At 40.6% G+C, this 21,789-nt stretch overlaps 1 protein-coding gene across 2 annotated transcripts in view; it reads right to left on the reverse strand.

Annotated features, from left to right (window-relative positions):
* The window catches only part of mcu (mitochondrial calcium uniporter), a 55,535-nt gene that overhangs the window by 18,147 nt on the left and 15,599 nt on the right, over nucleotides 1-21,789 (reverse strand). For both annotated transcript variants that reach the window (XR_011178018.1, XM_069144964.1), the window contains exon 2: nucleotides 12,574-12,687. Coding sequence is in view for 1 of the 2 variants with exons in the window: in XM_069144964.1 (XP_069001065.1) it covers nucleotides 12,574-12,687 (114 nt within the window). In the remaining variant the exon portion in view is untranslated. The remainder of the gene's footprint in view (nucleotides 1-12,573; nucleotides 12,688-21,789) is intronic.

Raw genomic sequence — 21,789 nt, forward strand, 5'->3', positions numbered from 1 at the left:
TGTACTTACTTTTTCACATAAATGTAACTGGTCCGTTAAATAGACACAAAACACAATTGTTTGTGGCAAAAACATTGCCTCCAGGATCCAAGGTTCATGAACCCTTTTATCAAAACCCACACTGAATAAAATATCGTACGCAAAGCATGCATTAGTACTAGGTCACCACCAATTTATCTCTCGTCAGTGATGCTCAGGGGCACAAGATGCTCCACTTTTCCCTCTGCTGCTTCATCTCTTGCCTTGCTTTCATAATCTGACCCCCAAGTTATGTTTGGGCAAAAAGCCAGATATAAAAACATTATACCTTGTAACTCCTCCAATAATAGGAAACTGACATCTTTATTCAGTTTGCAAAACGGGTTTCAACATCTTGGTCACAATTAAGATACACTGTGATGTATATTCCATGTTAATGTGTTTTCATAAGTATTTCTCAACACTCTGCGCACAGTAATTTCTGTAATGAGTTACGCTGTGGGCATCAATTTGAGATTGTCTTTGGCCGACATCATCATCATCATCAATGTAGAGACAGCTATTATCAGTGGATTACTTTGACACTGAAGAAACCTTAAAAACTTGACAATTCTTAGGCATATTCTAAAGTTATGAGGAGTCTCTTCTTAGTATGATTTTGAAGCAGATTTAAAAATGTTTATTCACACTGGACACATCTGACATATATATCCTTGGAGTAATTCTGTCACATAAATCTAAAAAAAGTATTACTTTTTTTCTTTTCTCTGTGTTGAAAATTGACTGAAAATGACTCCAAGAAAAAGGTCAAATTTTGACACATTGTACAACAATACTTTATTATCTTCCAAGTACTGTGTGACACAGCCACTACTGCAGCATTAACGGTTAACCATTGTGATAGACAGAATAAATTCAATGACTGACTATATTTCAGAATATCAGCATGCACATTTCACGCTCATAATGTGAAAACCCAGAAAGTCCAAAGGTATTCAACAATGAAGACAATTAGTAGTAACAGCCTGCAATCAAAGTTTGCAGTACTACAACCTTTCCACAATCCTTTATAAAAGCAGTTACACGAATGCCAATAAATAATGTTCACCCTAAACTCCAAAGTTGAGTATTTGAAAGGGAACAAGAGGCACAGGGCTTTAACAGAGCGTGTTCAGTTGAGGGACTAATTAAATGTCAGCTGAGACAAAACATGCAGTAAAACTTAACAATGAATGTGTCAAATTGAAATTTCAAAGCAGTCAGGTGGCTATTACTCGTGACCGGTGATGCTATTTTTTGTGTGGCCCTTCTTCTGACGGGAAATTTGAAAAATGGTTTGACTAATAGGACAGACCAGGGTGTTCATTTGCAGGCACAGAAACTAGTCACCTTGTCATATGACAGGATGGATGGAAGAGAAGGGTGAAATGCAAAATTCTATAATTTGCCTCCTTTCATGTGACAAGACTAGGTCTAAACCTAGTTTATGGCTGGAACATGTATGAAACACTACAAGGATTTTACAAGGGCTTTTACTTTGAAATGAATCCAGGAAGTCCAGGCATTTGGCTTATGAATCTACCGACCTAACTGTTATCAGACTATCGAATAAGCATTTATCATCATATATCTGTACAAAATTTGGTAGGGGCCTCCTGAACCTGCTGGGCAAACTGCACTACTAGACTAGAAGGTACAGTAATTACAACCTCTAGTGGCTGTAGTAAGTATCAGAGGAAAAAAGAAAGCAATCAGGTGACATTGTACATCATAAAGACTGACAAATTCTTCACATGGAGGTAGGTTGGGGGTGGTTGGATGGATCAGACATATGACCTTAATCAAGGAGATCACTGTTCGTGCCCTGTTCATATACCGTGTGAAAACAAATGTCAAAACTGATTTTTTTTTTAAGTTACATTTTAATGTGTTACGGAGTGTTTTCAAGTAATGTAACATTCGTAACTTTACTTATGTCATGTACTTTACATAACTTAATGTAACAGTTATTTTATCCCAAATCATTATCTTTCCCTTCACATAATCAATACGTTTGGGTGCATAAACCTTACCAAAACACGACAGTTTCACAATATTACACGCGTGTTCATTATTATAATCCTGATGATGAAATTCCTGTATGCCTATTGCCGGTACTGTCAAACAGTCATACTGTATATACAGTTGATAATGGCCTCCCGAACCTACCGGTTTAATAGGCCTCTACTAGTCCATATATTTGGGACCCTTGCATGACGATAACTGCCTGGTAACAGTCAAATCAGGTGCACCAATGGCGCCACTTAATCAGTCAGTCACTCGGTGACAGACATTTGTGTTTACAGGGCTGGCCCCATTGTGTCGTCAATACAGTCTCAGCCTGTCTGTTAAATTGACAGCTGCTACCATAAATGGCAAAAAAACAAAAACAATAGCAGAGTGGATGTGTCACTATATTCCCCTGATGCAGAGCTGACTGTGGATACTAGTGCCTCTGCTCTCAGAACATGTGAGGTGACATCAGGGCAGTGTACAGTATTTAACAACCTGCTACGAATTCCTCCTAAAGCAGCATCTGTTATTTATGGAGCGCTCTCCCTCTGTGAGTGTCTTTCCTTTGGCCCTTCATGCCTTGAACATGACTTGGACTGTGACAGAACAAAGCCCTTGAAAAAAAGCTGCTCAGAATATCAATGCTCGGTCCCAGTCAGCTTAGTGTTTAACGATCAATATGTAGCATTAGCTGTCAAGCCTCATCAGTGGACAGTCCATGGAGAGCAATAGAAAGTCTGGAAAACCGAATTGACAAAATTGTGCAGTCTTGGCTGTGTCAGCGAGTCTGTCTAAGTTTTACTTTGCTGTGGCCCACATGGGCTTATGGCATGCACACATGCTAGAGAATTGGGCTAATGAATGCCAGTCTCAGACACAGACTGGACCAGACACTGCTCACAGAGTTGACAGGAAGCTGCAGCACAACTGACTCGTACACAGCAAAGTAGCGCACACCTCACCTCATATGGACATTTACGGCTACAAGTGGTTCGACTTATTGTTTTATAAGTAGGATGAGGTTTTTCAGGTAGAGCTCCAAGAATAATCAAAATGGATTATTTTCTTTGAAGCTGCATGCATGACTAGTTTTCTGGCAAGTGCATTTGTTGCCAGTCTTCAACTTTGTGCAACAGCCACTTTCACAACCCAACCCTTTGCTAGACCTAGAGAGGGTGTATACCGCCATATGCCTCCTCTACATAGTCACCAGCTGCTCACTAGATCGTGCACGCGAGAGGAGTTTCAGTGCACGAGCGCAGAGCACACAGAGGCCAACACTCTGCCTGGTTGGCTCAGCTGGAGGCACCACTGCTAATCGCATAACCCTGATTTCTGAGGTGACACAGAGACCTCCATCTCCACCACAATGCCACTTTTTCAATGTGGATGAATGAAGAGGGGAAAAAAAAACATTTACCCTCAAAGAGAAATATAATAAATATAGCTGAACCAATGACCATTAATTTGAAAGAAATGGAGGAATGTTGAAGTCAAGAGTGCAGCAGTATAAATGTTCTTCCACAGCAACAATAAATCAGTTTTTACAGATTTGTAGTTAAAAAAAATACTTATGGTACTCAGTGTAACTTGAGTTAAGACTTTGACTTTAAAAACTCGTAAAAAGTCATCCATAACGATGTATCGCAGTAAAGATGTCACTCTTCACCTATTTTAATCAAATTGAATTTATTTATTTCAATTTAATCCTTAGTAAGTAAAGGTTCTCAGTCATCGTTACTGTGAAATCATATCAGTATTAAAATTAAATAGTGCAATTTGTGAATGACTGTCCACAGGTTGGGTTCAAGAGAAATACTGTATTCTTAGAAAGATAGTAAGTCGTCCTGTTGGGTCCTATTAGTCAGATAGTTAATAACAACCACAGCTTCCCTCCAGGCCATTCACAACAAGCATCTAATATTCACAGGCCCTGTGCCGGGCGGCCTTGTAAGGAGCAGTTTGCTCTCATACAGACTTTGGACAGTTTGCAAAAAGTGGGCCAGTGTTTGTGAACCGTCTGTTACTCTGGCCACCTGTGGGGCCGAGGGAATGGAAGTCACAGCAGTCAAATGAGCAGACAGCCCAGCTTTCAGATCTCAGAGGGCTGTGGGGGCAGCATCTCATCCCCTCCTGTCTTACATGTGATGTGACGGCTCCCCGCTCCACGAGCTCCGGGAGCAAGAGCCACCACCTCACACACACTCGCGGACCGCATAAGTCTGACAATACTGAACAGTGCCTAACAAAGACAGCTGAAATTAATGGTGGATCAGACGTGCTCATGACTACTTTGTTAAAGATTGTCCCCTTTCTCACATCTTGCCTCCAGCTTCTCCTCTCATCTCTGCCCTTTCATCCTCCCAAATGACATCATGACCTAAAATTTAAGTGAGCTAGACAACCTCACTAATGCTCTGACAAAAACAGTGTCCGTGTCTCTGCCCTCATGCTACCATTCACAATCTAAATCCTCATCATTAGTATGCTGCTCTTTGTGCCACCTTTCCTCCTCAATTCCTTTCCACTTCAATGTGATTTGATTCTCGATCTTTCTCAAGGGCCTCCTCCGCTGCATGACCCCCCACTGCAATTGTTCCTGCCTATTTTCCCTCTCTCCCTCACTGCAGGGTTCAGTCCCAGTTGGATGTTGGTGAATGAGCTCAGGCAAGGGCACCCAAGTCTCCCCATCATGTTGCATCCCACAGGGACACTAACTGTTGCAGCTCTGCTTGGATGATTCTGAGATAATTCATGTCACTCAGGAAACATCTTCCCGATTGGAACAGATGTTAATAATGTGTATGTTAAATTAATCCCCAACAGCTACAATTACCACAAATTAGAGGTTTAACAGCTTCGGTGTGATCACTGAAGAGTGCCTTTCGGTGTCACCCCCGGCGAGCTGCCAGCCACGGTATGGTCCCAGCTTTAGCACTGTGGTTGACTGGAATGAAAAACGTCCTGTAATGCCAGCATGAGCTCCCTTTTTTAAACAGATTTTTACTGATATACAACTCATGTTTAAAAAAGGGAGATTGGTACTTCGGGTATCTTTTTTATTATTTTTACATAACCTTTGCATGGATTATACTCTACGATGTCACACTATACTGTCACAGTAACTACAGAGAGTCTATTTTTATACACATTTAGATAATCTAGTCATAATGCGAATATGGCGGTAATATGTATAAAGTAAAGCCCCTGTAAATACTTCATTTTGTCTATGTGAAATAAAACCTTTTTTAACTGACATCAAAAGATACCAAAGGGAAGTTATTCATATTCAGATTTATGCTTCATAGGTGTTAACATCAGTGTCTGGGTGTCACATTTACACTCCAGGAATCATCTGCGTGCAGTTACAATAAGATTATTGGGAATTATCTTATTACAATGAAACAAAGCCGTTAATCCCAGACAATACGGGCAAAGAAAGAAGATTGGTCAAATTTGATTCGATCAGAAGCTGATTAATAAAGCAGAAGTTTGTGAATTTGAATATGTTGTTTATTCAAATGTAAAGCATACAGAAAAACAAAAGTAAAAGGAAGAAAAATGTAAAAATCAAACTAAGTATTCTTAAATTAAAAACCCGTAGTTAAGATCCAAATATATTAATAACATATTTAATAGGAGACTATAATGTTTTAAGACTATTCTTAATATATTATACTGAAATGAATTACCAACTTGGGCAATTTACAAAATGTAAAATAAATTTAAAAAAAGAGAGGGAGGAAACACTGGGAAACTACAGTGAGTGAGTGAGTGAGTGAATAACCATCTCGTTTGTAATTTAAATCAAGCTTTTGATATTCTCCAGTCTTCATCACAATTAAGGGCATAAAATTCTGACAGTCAGACAAATATTGTTTCATACAACAGTAATAACATGGTCAATGTTGCATTAAAATAAGATTTCATAATGGATTTAACAGGAATTCATTAGATGTTATTTCTGCATAGCCGTGTATTTCTGAATATCATGAACAGTATTTACAGGCTTGTTTGCAGCATCAGTTTTTGGCATCGATTCCACATGGTGTCGACCAAGATTTAAGCACATCCCAGTTGTATTACTTTAATAAATGACTCCATTATGACAATATTTGCAAACATCATTTTTCATCGAGTTTCTTTTCAATACATATGTAGGGAAAGTGTCATAGATTCAACCTGGACTGCAGTGCTAGAAAATCAATCCTCATCGCTGTGTTGCTGTCATCATCATTGTCAATCCCTAAAGTGTAAAAATCCCATAATGAAATGAATTGATTTTTCATATCCCCACCGAGCACCACAGATTGACAGTATTTAAGTGTCAGCGTATGGAGGAAGGATGTAAGCCACCAGGTAGCAGTTCATCAACTTCCTTTTTTAAGACAAGCATTCATTTGTATTTTTACACAGTAATGTCAGCTTGTCGAGTTAAGGGCAGGTTACAATCAATAGGTTTATTCAAAAATGTATTGAAACTGAGGTTTTGGCTGAAAATGTCAATTAGTTCCCTGAAAGGAAATCAACTTTTTTCTCGGAGTTCTTCACAGTGATTTATTGAATCAGTGTTTCCATGACCATCAGGAAACAACAGTGAGAACTGCATGCGGTGACACTGATTGGTTTAACATCGAGCAAGGGGTACGACAAGGATGCATACTGTCTCCGTATCTGTTCAATGCCTACGCAGAATACATCATGCGACTGGCCCTTGAAAACTATGATGGTGGAATTAACAACTTGCGATATGCTGATGAAACTACTCTATTAACAGGCAGTGCAAATGAACTGGAGAATCTGATTGAAAGAGTAAGAGTAGAGAGTGAAAAGTTTGGCCTCTTTCTAAATGTAAGCAAGATGAAGGTGATGATTGTCAGCCAATGTGAAGAGAACCCATCCATTCATGGAGGAAACGACGCAATTGAAGTAATCGACCATTTCAATTACCTTGGGTCAATGATATCGAACCAAGGTGGTTGTTCCACTGAGATAAAATGCAGATTTGCAATGGCAAAATCATCAATCTCTGCTATGAACAAGATATGGAAGGACAGAAGCATCAGCAAAAGAACAAAGATCAGACTGGTCTCCACCCTGATTTTCCCGATTGCAACATATGCATGTGAAACTTGGGCTATCAATGCTGCAGATGAGAGAAAAATTGAAGCATTTGAGATGTGGTGTTGGAGAAAGCTTCTGTGCATTCCTTGGACAGCCAAAAGGACCAATGAGAACGTCCTGCTGGAAATTGGAGAAAAAAAAGAATCTCTTCAAAGTGGTTGCAAAACAAAAACTGCAATATTTTGGTCACATTGCCAGGCGTGAAGGAGACAATCTGGAAAAGCTGATTATGTTTGGTAAAGTGGAAGGGAAAAGAAGCAGATGAAGACAGAAAGTCCTGGACAGATGGAATTACAACTCTCACAAAGAAATCAATTTATAGCTGCTACATCAAAGCTCAAAACCGCTATGAATGGAGAAACTTCATCAAAAAGGTCACGAATACTCAGATATGAGTAGAACGACGACGACGACGACGACGACGACAGTTGTTCTGGATTTCATTTGGGACCCACAAACACACCTCTTCAGACTAAATTATATCCTCACAGTAGTGCCTTGTGTGCCAATAATTAGCATTATTCAAGCTGCCATTATTTGTCTTCAGCCTGCAGATTGACTGTTTGAAAATGTAAACATTAACAAGAGTCTCTGTATAAACCGTCTTTTACTGCAGTTGTACATCATAATTCACAGACACAAATAGATCAATAATGTTATTAAACACAGCGATGGTATCTGAGACCTACAGGTAGTTTTAAGCCTCGCTAAGATGATCAGTATCTGCATGTCATGACAGAATAATCTGCAACAAACCAAGAATTTCTCCATGTAATTCCTTCACTCAGCACCACTTCGCTGACGTGGAGCAGTTGAGAAATATGAAACTGAAGTGGGCTTTTTGTTTTTCTCCTATCAGACAGATGACACTTGAAATCTGATAACAGCTTTGATGCCTCTTCTCACTTAGTGCTGCCACTCAAAACAATTACACAAGAATGGACTTACCACCATCCTAATTAAGTGCTGAGTTAATTAAAGCTGAACAAGTCTGCTGCCAGCGCTTTCTAGATGTTCAGCGGGAATGAAGGATTTGTTGTCCATCAATTTTAGAAAGGAAGAGATGCAAAAAAACAGTGTCCAATCATAGAAGTGGGACAACTGCCTGTTGTTTCATTTATTTCTCCTCCTCTTTTCATTTTCCCTTTTAAACATGAAGTATAAAGAAGCTTAGAGACTACAGATTCACCTCACTCTTCTCCCTGACCTGCTGGTAGTCAGGACTGCAACAACAATCAGGAGAGACCTTTAGCACAAGCAAGTCCCATCAATCTTCTCAGTTTATTAGCTCTGATTATCAGCTCCTGCTTCAACTTGTGAGGTAAACTGCACACACCCCTGCACACAGGCCCTCCATCTTCATTGTGCATAACACCGTCAGTGAGGTCAGAGAGGAGTGTCAGCTAGTTATTTTAAAACCTCTGGTTTATTATGAATAAAAAGAGGAAAACAACAGAATGATTGCTAATTATTAAAGTTAATGATCCAAACTTTTTAGCAACAGCACAAAAACAAAAAGTTGTAGGTTTTGACAGAGTTTTAACACTTTGCAACAACATGCAAACAAAATCCATTTGACCCCGACGAGCTACAAGTTTGGACTAATCCCCCACAGATTTTGCGGACGTGAGTGGATGGTGTTGCACAAACTCTTGCTGATTTTAAGCCATAAAAGGAGAGGAAACATGCAAACAGAGAGATGCACTCGTAAAGCAGTTAAAGAGAACTTGTTCTCCAGAGGGAAACAGTGTGCCTGAGGGGGAGAGGGCATTTGCCACTTCTGCTGGGGCACTTCAATGTATCATTTAAATAGAGCGATAAACTGTTCTGATGGCTCTCTTCACAAAGCACCTGCCTCTTGGAGAAAACAGAAAGCATTGCTTTCAGTTAGTGGCAATTTCCCCCCAACTCCTTACCACCCCGATGCAAGCCCGAACTTTCTGTGTAAAACGGCTTATTATGCTCTTGAACTACGCCCACCTGCTAGCGACTGGACAATGTGTGAATGTCCAAGTCGGTGTAGATTACTGGCAACATCCCTCTACTGAGAGATAGGAAAGAGCAAGTCCTTAAACTGACCAGACAATATTTTTTATACTGATCCTTGTCTCCTCTGCCTTCATGGGGAATGTTACAGGTCAGGGCAGATACTTTTTCAGGAAAAAGGGAATCATTTTGACACAGACAGGTTTGACATGAGTCACTAATAGATTCAATGTGCCGGACACACAACTTGCTTAAGAACTTAGCACTGCAAACTGCAGACGCGGTGCTACCTCCACTGCTCCATCTTCACGAGTAGCCACTCTGCTCCTTATTTTACTGGACATTTTCCTCTTCTATCTTATCTTCACTCCATCCACTAGTGTACTGCAATTTAAACTGATGTGGAGCAACATGAACGGCACTGGCTCAGTACCAGGGAGGAACTGACAACTTGTTTAATCCTCATTTAGACTTGACTCTCCTCATGTGTCGCTTTGACATTTGACAACTTTGCCAAACTGTCATGGGTTCCTTCTGTAGGGAGCAGATGGGTCGAGAGGTCCATGCATGAATAGTGCTGCTGAGAATGTCTGTGTGTGTGCGTGAGCGCGTGTATGCATAGCTGTGACCCACAGGCCTCGTGGGGAGCCGCAGCTAAACTGAAGGATGCCAAAGCACGACAGAGGGAGCAGAGGGGGGGTTGCTGGCTTACTCAAGAAGGAGACAAGTGCTTGTACTGTAGCAAAAGGAGAGAGGGGACAATGAAAAAAAACAAGTGTTGACTGATCTGATAACAGGGTTGTGCAGATGATGCACGGGACACGTTAAAGACCGGTGTTTGCAAGGCAACCTGGTTTTCATCCTAAAAAGCTTTTGTACAGCGTCAGTGTTTTGCTGATGTTTCCTTCTTTCACTGCAGTTATGACAATATCACTGTCAGCCCTACCAAGTAGAGACGACAAGCCCTGGCAAGTCAAACACTCCCTGCTGAGCTTCCTGTGTCTCCTCCCTCCCCTGCCCTCTGAACAAACAGCTTTCTCTGGAGGATACATGGGAGGAAGAGGGACACTCGGGACTATTGACTCGCTCCCTATCAGCTCTGTTGTTTCATCCCGTTGTGAACAAGGCCAACCCATGGCTAATGTTTTTACTTTCCAGCAGCGTAAGTCATGTATATATTTCTTCTGTTTTCATTCACCAACCTGCCCCCAATGACCTCCCGAGAGGCCTGCTGCAGTAAATGTAAACACAGTCCGAGGAAAGCCTCTGCTCATTTTTCACTGCACAACCACTCCCACCCTGTGCAAACCCATACCTGCCTTCTCCATTTCATATATTCCAATGACACATAAATACGCACGCACAACACAAACAAAGCCCACACAAAGTACACTTGATCCCATCCGAGTACAGTAACTGCACAAACACACACACATAGAAAGAGGAGGAGATGAGCTAATGCACTGCTATCCACAGCACCATGATTGCAAGCACTCAAGGAACAAATATCCTGTTCTCATCATAAAATTTTCATCCCATGCAAGCCTGTTGGTGGGCCAAGCGCATTTGCTGGTGAAAAATATACACACACCTAACCTTGACCTGATCTTTTTAACATAATGCGTCTGCTTTATTGGATTTCGAGCGAGCCTGAAGTCATAGGAATACCAAATGCAAAGAGTTGTGGTCTGACCAAGCCAAGTTGGAGACGAGACAAGGACAAAGTGGCAACGCTGAGAAGTCCTTCTGCCGGATCTGATGACTGTCTGTCATGTTCTATTGGAAGGACACCAATACCAAACCTTGGGCTGAGAACAATGCGACAGTCTTGCGCTAATCCTCAGGTGGAGCCGACTTAATTCACACAAGACATGCAGACACTGACACGCATGTCTACATATGCATATTCATTTTAAATGTACTAAGGAATTACAGCATTAATGGTAAACAAATTAATTATCACATGGTAATCTTCAGATTGGGAATGTAGAAATTCCACTTATGAGACAACAAATCCTTAAAGATCTTTTCAATTTTAAGATCTACATCTCCACGACAACTGGGCAAACTTCATCTGCTGATGAGGTCACAAACACCTAAACAGCTCCTAAATCTATTATACTGGTAAATGGTCACTTTGAGAAGTAAAAGAGATTCCTCTTAATGCAACACAACACTGCAGAAATGAGACAAATGAAACGTTTGCCAGATAGCACCAACAATTTGCTCTGAAAAGAGATGGCAAACTTTCTATCAAATTTATAACTGAGGAAGAAGTTAATGTGGTATTGATGTCACGCAACTGGGCCCAGGAACAGACACAAAAACACAGACTCATCTATTATTTTGTCAGATAACGAATTTCAATCTGAAAGCCCCATGAGTACCACAGTTTGGAAGGTGTATCAGACATCTGCAAGTCAGTTAAGTATATGATGATAATGGTCGGGATTCTGATTAGACTGAGCGGATATTAAAAAAGAAAAAGAAAAACTCCACTTTGGAATGCATCACTAACTAACAAATATTATTTGAAAAGCTTTTTTGATTAATTTTAACATCAAAGTCAAATATCAGTGTAACACTGTTACAAGGCACATCACATTTTCAAATCGTGCTGGTGTTTCTAAGCTGAAATGGACACTTGTCAAAGTGATGATTTATAGGGAGTAACAAGGTTTGATGGGAAACTAGCAGCACACACTGCTGCTTCATGTCAACAATCCTGAATCAAACAATGACACCTCAGTGGGGAGGTTGCTTTGAACAGTGGGATTTTTGAATACATTTAAATGGATTTTTACACGTAATGGTTTTAGAAAAAGGCAGCCATCCAGTGACCTCATCAACCTTCAAAGGCTTCTCCACTAAACGGCCTTCATTTATAATCACCTGTAAACTGAAATTAATAGTTCTAGAAATAACAACAGATAACCACTAGTCAAAACAGCGGTGATGATTTTTGAGACCTGGATGACAGAAGTTTTTGTATTTTATGTTTAATGTGGTTTTCAGCACAGCTTTATGCATTTGAAAGATGACTAGGGAATAAACTAATCACCACTGCTAAACTCCTCAGGATACTTGGCAGCTTCTCAAAGCAGAGTGACGCAGGTAAAAATGAGCCGATATCGATCTAATATCTTCTGAAATCTTGGCTTCATAATGATGCAACAATTTCCTGATTGACCTTTTCAAATGACTTTACCTACTGCAATGGGTAATGATGGTGTCAGAAACTGCTGACAATGCTGCTGCCAATTGCAGGACACATTCCTGAGCCAGACACATAAACAGATCTAACCAGATATGGATGAAATATGGATTTGCTCTTAAGGCCGTATGGCACAGAAATCAATCATGTGCAAAAGGAAACAATCTATTACTTTATTTAGCTTTACAAGACACATCCATTCATGCGGACACACTAACCTGTGGAGACAGGGCAGTGGTAGGCTGGGTGAAGAGTGTGGAGTGGGCTGCTGACCGTAGGCCATGTGCTCTCCTGACAGTCTGACGGGTGAAAGGAGCAGACAGTACCTCCTGCTGAAGACACAAACACATAACTGTCAAGCGGCAAAACATCTTCATTAGCTCAGAGTGGAAAAAAAGGGATTCAAATGCAGTGTAAATGGGAAATAACAAAGCTCGTTCTTTTTTCGAAACAGCCTCCATCAGGATCTACAGTACGCAAAAGAAGCTTAAAATAATGAGGCGTGAAAGTGATAGTTCTGTTGTATTTTCTATTCTCGTCACAGGCCAGTGCACTATTCTTTCTGAAGCAACTCAAACACAAAGTGTGGTCGGAGTTGTTTGTGCAAGACAGCAGAAATATCATGTGAAACTTCCTGCGTTACGCTGTGGAGAGCGTGAGGCAATCTTTGCATACACCCACAGATGAAAGAGCTGAACGACTGGCAGCTGCTCCACAATTGAACCAGGATTAGCAGAGAGTTATTTTTTTCTCTACTATCTCTTAGGTTGCTTAACAAGCCAACTGTTATCATATTTGAGGAAAAGCAAAAAATATGCCAGCTTTGATGTGTACAGAAGATGTAAGCTGTGCGTGCTTGCTTGGGGAGAAAAAAAACAACTTTGTGTGTTTGTGTGTACTTCGAGTATGTGACATATCTTTGTGAGGCCCAATGAAGGTCAAGACTTGGTTTTAGGGTTTGGGTTCAGGTACATGGTATTCAAACAGAGTCTTCACATAGACAGAAGTAGAAATGAGCGTGTACATGTGTGTGTGTGTGTGTGGGGGGGGGGGGGGGGGGGGGGGACAAGTGTATGACAGAAAGTCACGGTAGAAAGGAATGACTAAAATACTTTCACCTTCACAGTATGCACTCAGATGTTCCCTGCCTCCCAGCACTGAGGAAAGATTAGATGGAGATAAATAGGTATAAAAACACTCGGAGCACCTTGACAGTGCACACAACAAGAGCACCCTATTTACTCCTCGTTTTAGACCCATGTCTGTGGACCTGTTTAGTCTCTTGGGGCCAATACAAGCTGCTAAGCACTTAAACACCTCACCAACGTGCTCTTGGCATTCTATGCTAAGCAGTAACAATACGAAAGGTCAGGCGTGAAGATTATATTTTTAAAACTATCCACCTTCACATTTGTGAGGCAAAGCTGTTAAAAATGAAACAGGCCCTGATTTTCTCAGATCTTAAATGAGAGGTGTTAAACTGTGTGTGGAAGACAGCAGGTGCACACATTAAAACACGCACAACTTTGTTTTGCACCTGCGTTATAATAAAAAAAAAAAAAAATTCAAGGAGTGTTTTTAACATACTAACTTTTCTAACCATATTGAGCTAAAATCACACACAAGTGAGAAGTTTTTCTATTTCTACCGTTCTTGTCTTTTCATGATTGAAAATACAGATATCCTTGCACCTGTGTGAGCTTAATTTTACATGTTTAATTATGTTTTAATTAAACAATAGGATTTAATGTTTATATAAAGGAATAGATGAACAGTTTGGGACATACACTTATTGGCTTTCATGCTGAAAAATAATTGAGAAGATTGTACTGAGAGTGGTATCAATCTTTAACACTGCAAAAAAATCAAACGAGCATGTTTCCCAAAACTATTGCTTTAAATGAGGCAAGTGAAGTTAAAAAAAAGTTTTTGCAGTCCATGCCAGTTTTGAAACACAATCCTTTATTCAGCTGCTTCTCTAAACGGTCTCTCCTGTTTAGGGTCACACAAGGCTGGAGCCCTTCCCAGCATGCAATGGCCTTGATGTGCTGTATACGTAGGACAGGTGACACCAGGGTTAAAACAGTGCTATCACAACCCCTAACACATTCATACAAAACTCCATTTATCATTACATTTCACCTAACCTGCAGCTTTTTGGACAGTCAAAGGTAACACTCAGGAGAAGAAAATGCTAACTGCACACACAGAGGTCCCATATAACTAGTGGATTCCAGTTATGAGGTGATATAGCTAACCACTCCAGCCATCCTACTGCTAATAAAGGCAAGCTGTAACATGAATAAATCAACAGTAATCTACTACGCTATCATAAGCACGAGAAGCCTTGGTGTAGCAGTAATTCTCTAATGACATATCTGCTGTGTCCTTTCCACTATCAGAGCTCTAATCTACGAGTGGATGTCTACTTAATACCCTCTCTATCTGTACGTTACTACACACGCAATTACCTTTCCTTTAATGACTTGCAACCTTGGTAAATTACATTTGACAAGCAAAGTCAGGGTTTGGATTATTCCCATTTGAGTTTTTGCCAGGGGTGGCAATATATCTTTACACTGGGAACACTTTAGGAAATTAAGCTGGTGTTTTTTCTAAGATAAATATATTGCATAGAAGAGGGCTGATTTTAATTGGTGGGAAACCTTTACATCTCAGCATGCAGACGTGCAAAAGTTCAGGACCAGTCAAGCTCAAACATGAGCTCCCCCGGAGAGGTGCGGTGATAACCAGCACTGATGACATTTCTTTTCCTCCAGCTCTCACTTTTTGAAAAACAAGCAGAATTAATTCTTGAAAAGCTTGTTGAGGAAAGTTAATTTGCACTCATTCATAACTGTGTTTGGCATCGTCTTTTCAACCCAAATTGGGGCTGACTATTAGCCCCCAAAGGAGGCCAATATAAACAACTGGCCACACTTATCGTGCCACGGTGGAACCGGCACTAGAAATTTTATTAGAGCAATATCACAGTGAGACTTTCAAACACAGTGTCCTAAACATTAAGATAGGCAATGGACCTTGGTACCAAGATACCATGTTGCAGCAGGATTATTGCCTCCTCCTTATCTATGACAAGTCAGGCATAAAGCATCAACTTATACTAGGAGGAGCCTATATTCAAGACTCCAGTGACTATAAAAAGTGTCCGTGAGCTGCCAACAGAGTCTCCTCTGGTCCATTACTGTGGAGGAGGGACAGCATTTGTTGAATTGCTGGCACTGTAATGTGGGATATTCACTGACGCTCTCTCTGCCAAGCAACCGAACTGAGTCATTTTCATTCTGGCAGTGAATTTGTGCTGCAGCAATACAGTTACAGAATAATATGCCTATATTGGTCATCAAGCTCCTGTTTAAAAAAAAACACTACAAGGTTTACACTCATTGTAGAGTCACTGAGCCTCAAGCAGACAACATAAACAGCAAAACATCTTGAATCTAAACCTCCTGTTTGTAGAATTACATCATTGAAGGTGCAATATTTTACACTTTTCCGCTGTTTTATTTGCGGTTTGAATATCCATAAGAAGTACCAAAAGACTTCTCAAAAGATAGCAATGACCCTCTCTTCAGATGGCTGACACTTTTCTGAGTGACGTACATTCAAACCAGCCACAGGTTTTCTTCTGTCTTATAGCTTACTAGTACAGCGACAGAATGACTGCTCATTGGTCTTCCCCAGAAAAGGTTCGCCAGTAGGCTGTGCTTACAGTGGACATATAACATGTGAGAGTTTGTGACATCACAAACGGCACAGTTGCTCCTGTGCTTTTCTCCATGAACTGAGTGTTTTTGACACTTTCATAGTACATACGTATAAAATACCTATATCTGCTTTATGATCAAAAAAGAAATAGAAATCGGAACCTTTTTCAATACGGGGCCTTTAATATTTAAATAAAATTCATTAATAAGTGTCAGGTGTTTTTCCAGAGATTTGATGGTAATTTAATATGACTAATAGATCACTAACTAAAGAAACAAGAAATCTAAAGAGACTGTTCTGAACAATTAAGTATCTTGTTTGTATGGGACCAGGTGGGACCAGTCTACTCCCATCAACCCTTCCAATTACTTACACAGATCAACATGCAGGAGGACTGGAGTGTAAAAAAAAAAAAAAAAAAGTTACATAATCCAATGTCTGTATAGTGCCAAAACTGGAATTTGAAATGGTGTTTTACAAGCAAGTAATCAATTCCCCAAAATATGACTGCAAATTCAAATGTAACTAATTGTTCTTCACCATATATACTGTACCATCTGCACCAGCCTATATGAGGTGCTTCTGAAGGCAGTTGCGAGGTGGGTTGGGGCTCGGTCTATTTCTGCTGATTAGATTGCCACAGAGGACAACAGCTGCTCTCTCTAGATACTACCAGCAGCAAGCCGAGTGGGATCATACAGAATGTATACACACTCAAAACACATCGCTTTGTCCTCCTGATACTAAAGGCCCCCAACCGGTAAAGTCCCCACTGACAACACTTTTACTCCTGGAGAAAATACAATAAGCAACAAACAAGTGGCGAGAAAGACTTACACGACTTTCTGCTTACGAATCAGAAAGTCCACTGCAACAAAAAGGAAAGTATGCCATATTGTTACTCAGCCAGCAGAAAAGTACATTTTCAAGCAAACTAGGGCAAAGCACATGAATGTAGATCCGCATAATATATGTTGAACAGCACTATATTTTGTCTAAATTATAAAGATATAAATATTAATTAAAAGATAACAATGTTTCAATGGGAAAATGATGTCTTCTTCAATTCAGAAGAACAAGACAAGAGCATATTTTATGTTAAATATTTTTGTTTTTGTAATATTCTATGATGTAAAAATCAGGAGCTCAACTGATATTTAAAACATTGCTGTAAAGTCAAGCTCATGGATTTACTTTAAAACCTTCTCTGGAAAATGGGTTAGAATATCTTTCTAACTGTAATAAAAAAAAATTATTAAAAAAAACCCCCGCTTTGTAAAATTTGTTATTCTCAGCCCTATTTTTCAGCACTAGCTCAGGAGTAGAGCCTGTTGAAGACATTACTTGGAAAAAGTTATTCAGAGACAAGTCAAAACACAAACTTCAAAACATAGATTGAGTGGCATTTTTTTTTTTTTTTTAGGGATTTTTAAGAACAACATTAACACCACATTGTGTGTGACATGAAGAGTAACAAGAGACAAAAGCATGCTTCATGTTTGGGGTAGGCGATATATTTCTGAGATAAACATATTCAGAACAATGTGACAAAGTATTGTTGCAACAAAGCTGTTGTAAGTTTTATATGTCAGCGTAAATGTAACAGTTTGCCTTCAAATATTCAGTAAAAATATGATGTCTGTGGTACATCTGATCTTTTGTAATGTTGCCGCTGTGCATAAGTCACACAGGTAAGATACGTCATATCGTTATGCTGCGTATCACATCATTATGTTAACAAGTCAGAATATTTCCATAGTCATAATAATTTTTTTTTACTGATATTATCGTGAATGATATGACATAGTCCAGCCCAACTTCATACTCCTTGTCACAGTGGGAAAAAAATATTGTCCAGTGGCTGCATGTATTGATTTCCTGATTGACTTATGTCACAGTGTGCTACGAACTCAGGGATCGTTCTCCACTGATCACGGATGTGTCAAAGCTGAAACCTGCACAGTGCTCAGCTTGCTGTTTCTGCAGGTAACTCCAGTCACACTGTGATTAGTTATATTCTCCACATGGATTCAGTCTGCAGCGATTGATACCTGAGCGCTGCCTGATCTGCAGCTGGAATGTTTACATGAACTCTACGCCAGGGACGGACTCCGTCAATCTGTCACCTCTGCGCATTCCCCATGTGTGACTCGATGTGATCCTCAGCAGCTTTCATTACTGGAATTGACTCTTCAGCAAGCATCGAGAAGACTCCGATGTCTCACAGTTCAGACATCCTAATGGTTAATCTTAGATGTCACGGATGCTAAGTTAAGGGGGCCTCCGTGTAAGATTGTGCAGTCGAACAGCCCTGTGGGTCTGCACGGCAAAGGCTGCATCAGACTGTGAGTTTTCAGCACCATCTAAGAACCGATTAGCCTCAACACGAACATTCTCAAAATAATTACCGACATGGAAAAAGTTTGTACCATTGACAGATCCACTGATCAAGGCTGAAATTCCAACAAAACCTCAGACCCAAGTTTTAATATACAAAAAGAGGAAAGGGAGAGTAAATATAAATAATATGATACTGGAAATCTGTATTTACAAATGACCAAATCATTTAAAAGTCTACAAATGACACTAAATGTATTTAAAGTCATTGTTCAAATCAGTTGAAAATGTTCCTCATTTCCTTTTATAAAACCTGACAAACAAGCCATGACTCGTCATTATATGTTTTTTTAAGAGGAAATAGTAAACAGTGGTTCCTCAGCACGAGGAATCTTTTAACAAGCTGGTCAGGTATAATAGTAATAACATAACACAGGGGTCAGGCAAGTGTCAAAACATGGTGTGTGTTTTCACACAGCAGATTATATCAGCCCAGAGGACGAGGACGCTGGTGAAAGACAACTGCAGACAAATTAATGGGAATTCTATTTGTTCTCAGTTAAGTGAATTAAGCTCTACAGCAGACGGTAAATAGAAGGCATCCCACAGAGAAGAGCCACTACAGATGCATGACGGCCATTTTTACCTACATCATATCCTCTTGCCCTCACACATGCACACAGTTACTAAATATTGCATGTTGGGTACATATAGAAAATGTTATCCCTGCACTGCATGTTTAATCCTGTTGTCAGCATGCACTGCAAAATTTCTCAATGACTCTGCCCCAAAGTGACCAATGTTTATTGTACAATCGAAGTGATTCACATTCTGATCTGTCCCTCTCTGCTCATTCCCCTATCTTCCCCTCTCAGTTCTGCTTCCTGCCTGGTTCATTCACCCTCTCTGCATCTCCAGCACTGGTAGGAGAAAGGCAGTCAGCCCTAGGGAGAAGTGGGGAGTAGATAGTGGTGGTGGTGGTGGTGGTGGTGAGAGTGGGGGGATGGGGAGGGCAATAACTGGCCACTGAAAGGGAAGATGAAGAAAATAAGATAAGAGGAGGGTTAAATGAAATTTCCAACACATTAAACACACCATGTTACCTAGTGCCTGCACATGCAGGGTAAAGAGGGTGGGGGTTGCTGAGTGACCGCTGGCCAATGAAGGTTTTTTATAGCTAAGGAGAATTGATCTACTTACAGGGGTTCCCCGGATGTTCCCTGATGATAGGCAGACACAAATCGACAGAGGCTCAAGGATAGACAGAAAATAAGCGGTTCAGGTAAGCGGAGGGATTCCCAGTGATCCGGACTGTAAGCCTCTCCTCTCAAGGACATGTGTAGCCATTTGTGTACGTGGTTGTGGAAGCTTTGCAGCAAGGCTGGACAAAGAAAAAACCAGGGCCTTCACTATTTATCACCTGATAAGGGTGGACACTCACTTGCAAACACACGCTACCCCTCTGCTATTTATACACAGCTCATGTGGGATATACACATATACGCAGAGGGTCATGAAGCCGGGGTGTGCAGAGTGGGGTTGACCGCTTAGCGTCTCCTGTTGCAGAGGAGATGAATGGGTGGGCTGAAAAACTGCCTTCATTCATAATGGAATACGGCAACAAAGCAGCTTCATCCGCAGGTGTTTCGGAGACTATAGGAGCAGACAAAGAAATGTGCGAGTGTAGGTAGAATATCTAACACAAAAATAATTGTTCTGATTTATTGCCCCAGGTGTTCCCCAAATAAAGTTTAGAAAGGGCAGAGAGACCAACACACTGACGCTGTTGGTATTATGGGAGAGCTGAAATGGCCTGGAAATGTCAGAAAGAACACTGCTGAGTTTATCGCACTTTTAAAGCCCTTGCTGTTCCATCCTAGCTTTTAAAAGTGAGGACTTAAAAGTCCTATAAAGAGAAGTGAATTGAAGATGAAGAACAAAAATGGTTTAGAGACTGACTGCAGCGAGCGGATAGAGAGGGGGGAGCACCGAAAATGTTGCCTGGAACGCGCCGTTTGTTTTATGTCGTACACAAGACGCATCCTTCTGGCCATGGAGACGAAGCCGATGATCAACAGTCAAGAGTAGAAGCGTGGGCGTGAGGGGGAGGAAGCACAAACACAAGTGTGAGAGAGCGCGAGAGAGAGAGAGGTGTGGCAAACAAGCATCAGAGAGGAGAATAAGGATTGTGCAGGAGAGAAGTCTGAGTGTGTGTTTCATGTGTGTGTGTTTCATGTGTGTGTGTGTGTGTGTGTGTGTGTGTGTGTGTGTGTGTGTGTGTGTGTGTGTGTGTGTGGAATCATTACAAAGCATCAGTGAAATCCACAAATAGCAAGGACCACCTACTGGCACCCTGCTGTGAATGAATAGCTGTGCTCAATTTTAATATTGGCGCAGAAAAAGGCATGTTTTAATATTTTCAATGTAGCAGTCAATATCAACATTCACGATGTACACAAATAAAGTCAAGTAATACAGTTAATCATTGTGTATATTCAGTCAAATATGGCTTACACTCAGTATTTGTGCATTCCCAAACTAAATGGTCCTAATTCTACACACCCATTAGAAAAAGCTGAGTTTTTTTGGATATGTTTAAACAGTGTAAGTCTCAGAATAGAAAGAGTTGTTGGGTGAGAACAGTAAACACACACTGTGTCTCTGCAGGTGCAGTCTCACCCAGGCTATACCATCTTTCACAAAACCACTCGTGACACTACTTGTTTTGACCAACTAAAGAGAGGAGCCTGGTGAGTGACATCTCAACACCGCAGCTCAGCTTTAACTACAAGTTGAGTCTGTGCTGTAACTAGTCACCCACATCAATCACGTTTATGGGCCTGTCATTCGTCTATGGTGGAAGTGAGGCTCACATACGGGAGAGAGGTTCAGCTGGTTCCCCACAGGATAAGTTCACGTCCAAGGAATTTCTGTATTACTGGTTTACAAGAGGGCCGTTCATCAGCTGCAAACAGCAGAAAAACAACCAGTCACTTTTGAATACGACTGTGTTTAACAGACTTTACTGTCTGTTTAACGTACCTGGACTCCCCATGTACAACTGCATTAAATGCAAGGAACATAAAAGCCCGGACTCAGTGGAAGTTTGCTTATTTGCTATATAATTCAAACTTCTACGTTCAAGGCCCCATGGATGACATCTCTGCTAATGTTCTGGTGTGCTAACATTAACCTTTTTAAATCAGGCATTAGAATGATAATCGGCTAAATTGAGGAAATCATTCACATTTTAAAGATGTAACCCACACCAGCTGACTGAAAGGCTTGTCCTCTCACCTCCAGTGTGTCCTCTGACTCGTTGAACTGTGGCGGTATAGAATGAGCTTGTATATCATTTCCACTGCACC

This window comes from Embiotoca jacksoni, unplaced genomic scaffold (genome assembly GCF_022577435.1).
Source record: "Embiotoca jacksoni isolate LCO1_2020_lvr unplaced genomic scaffold, fEmbJac1.0.p SCAF_12, whole genome shotgun sequence".
NCBI classification, from domain to species: Eukaryota; Metazoa; Chordata; class Actinopteri; family Embiotocidae; genus Embiotoca; species Embiotoca jacksoni.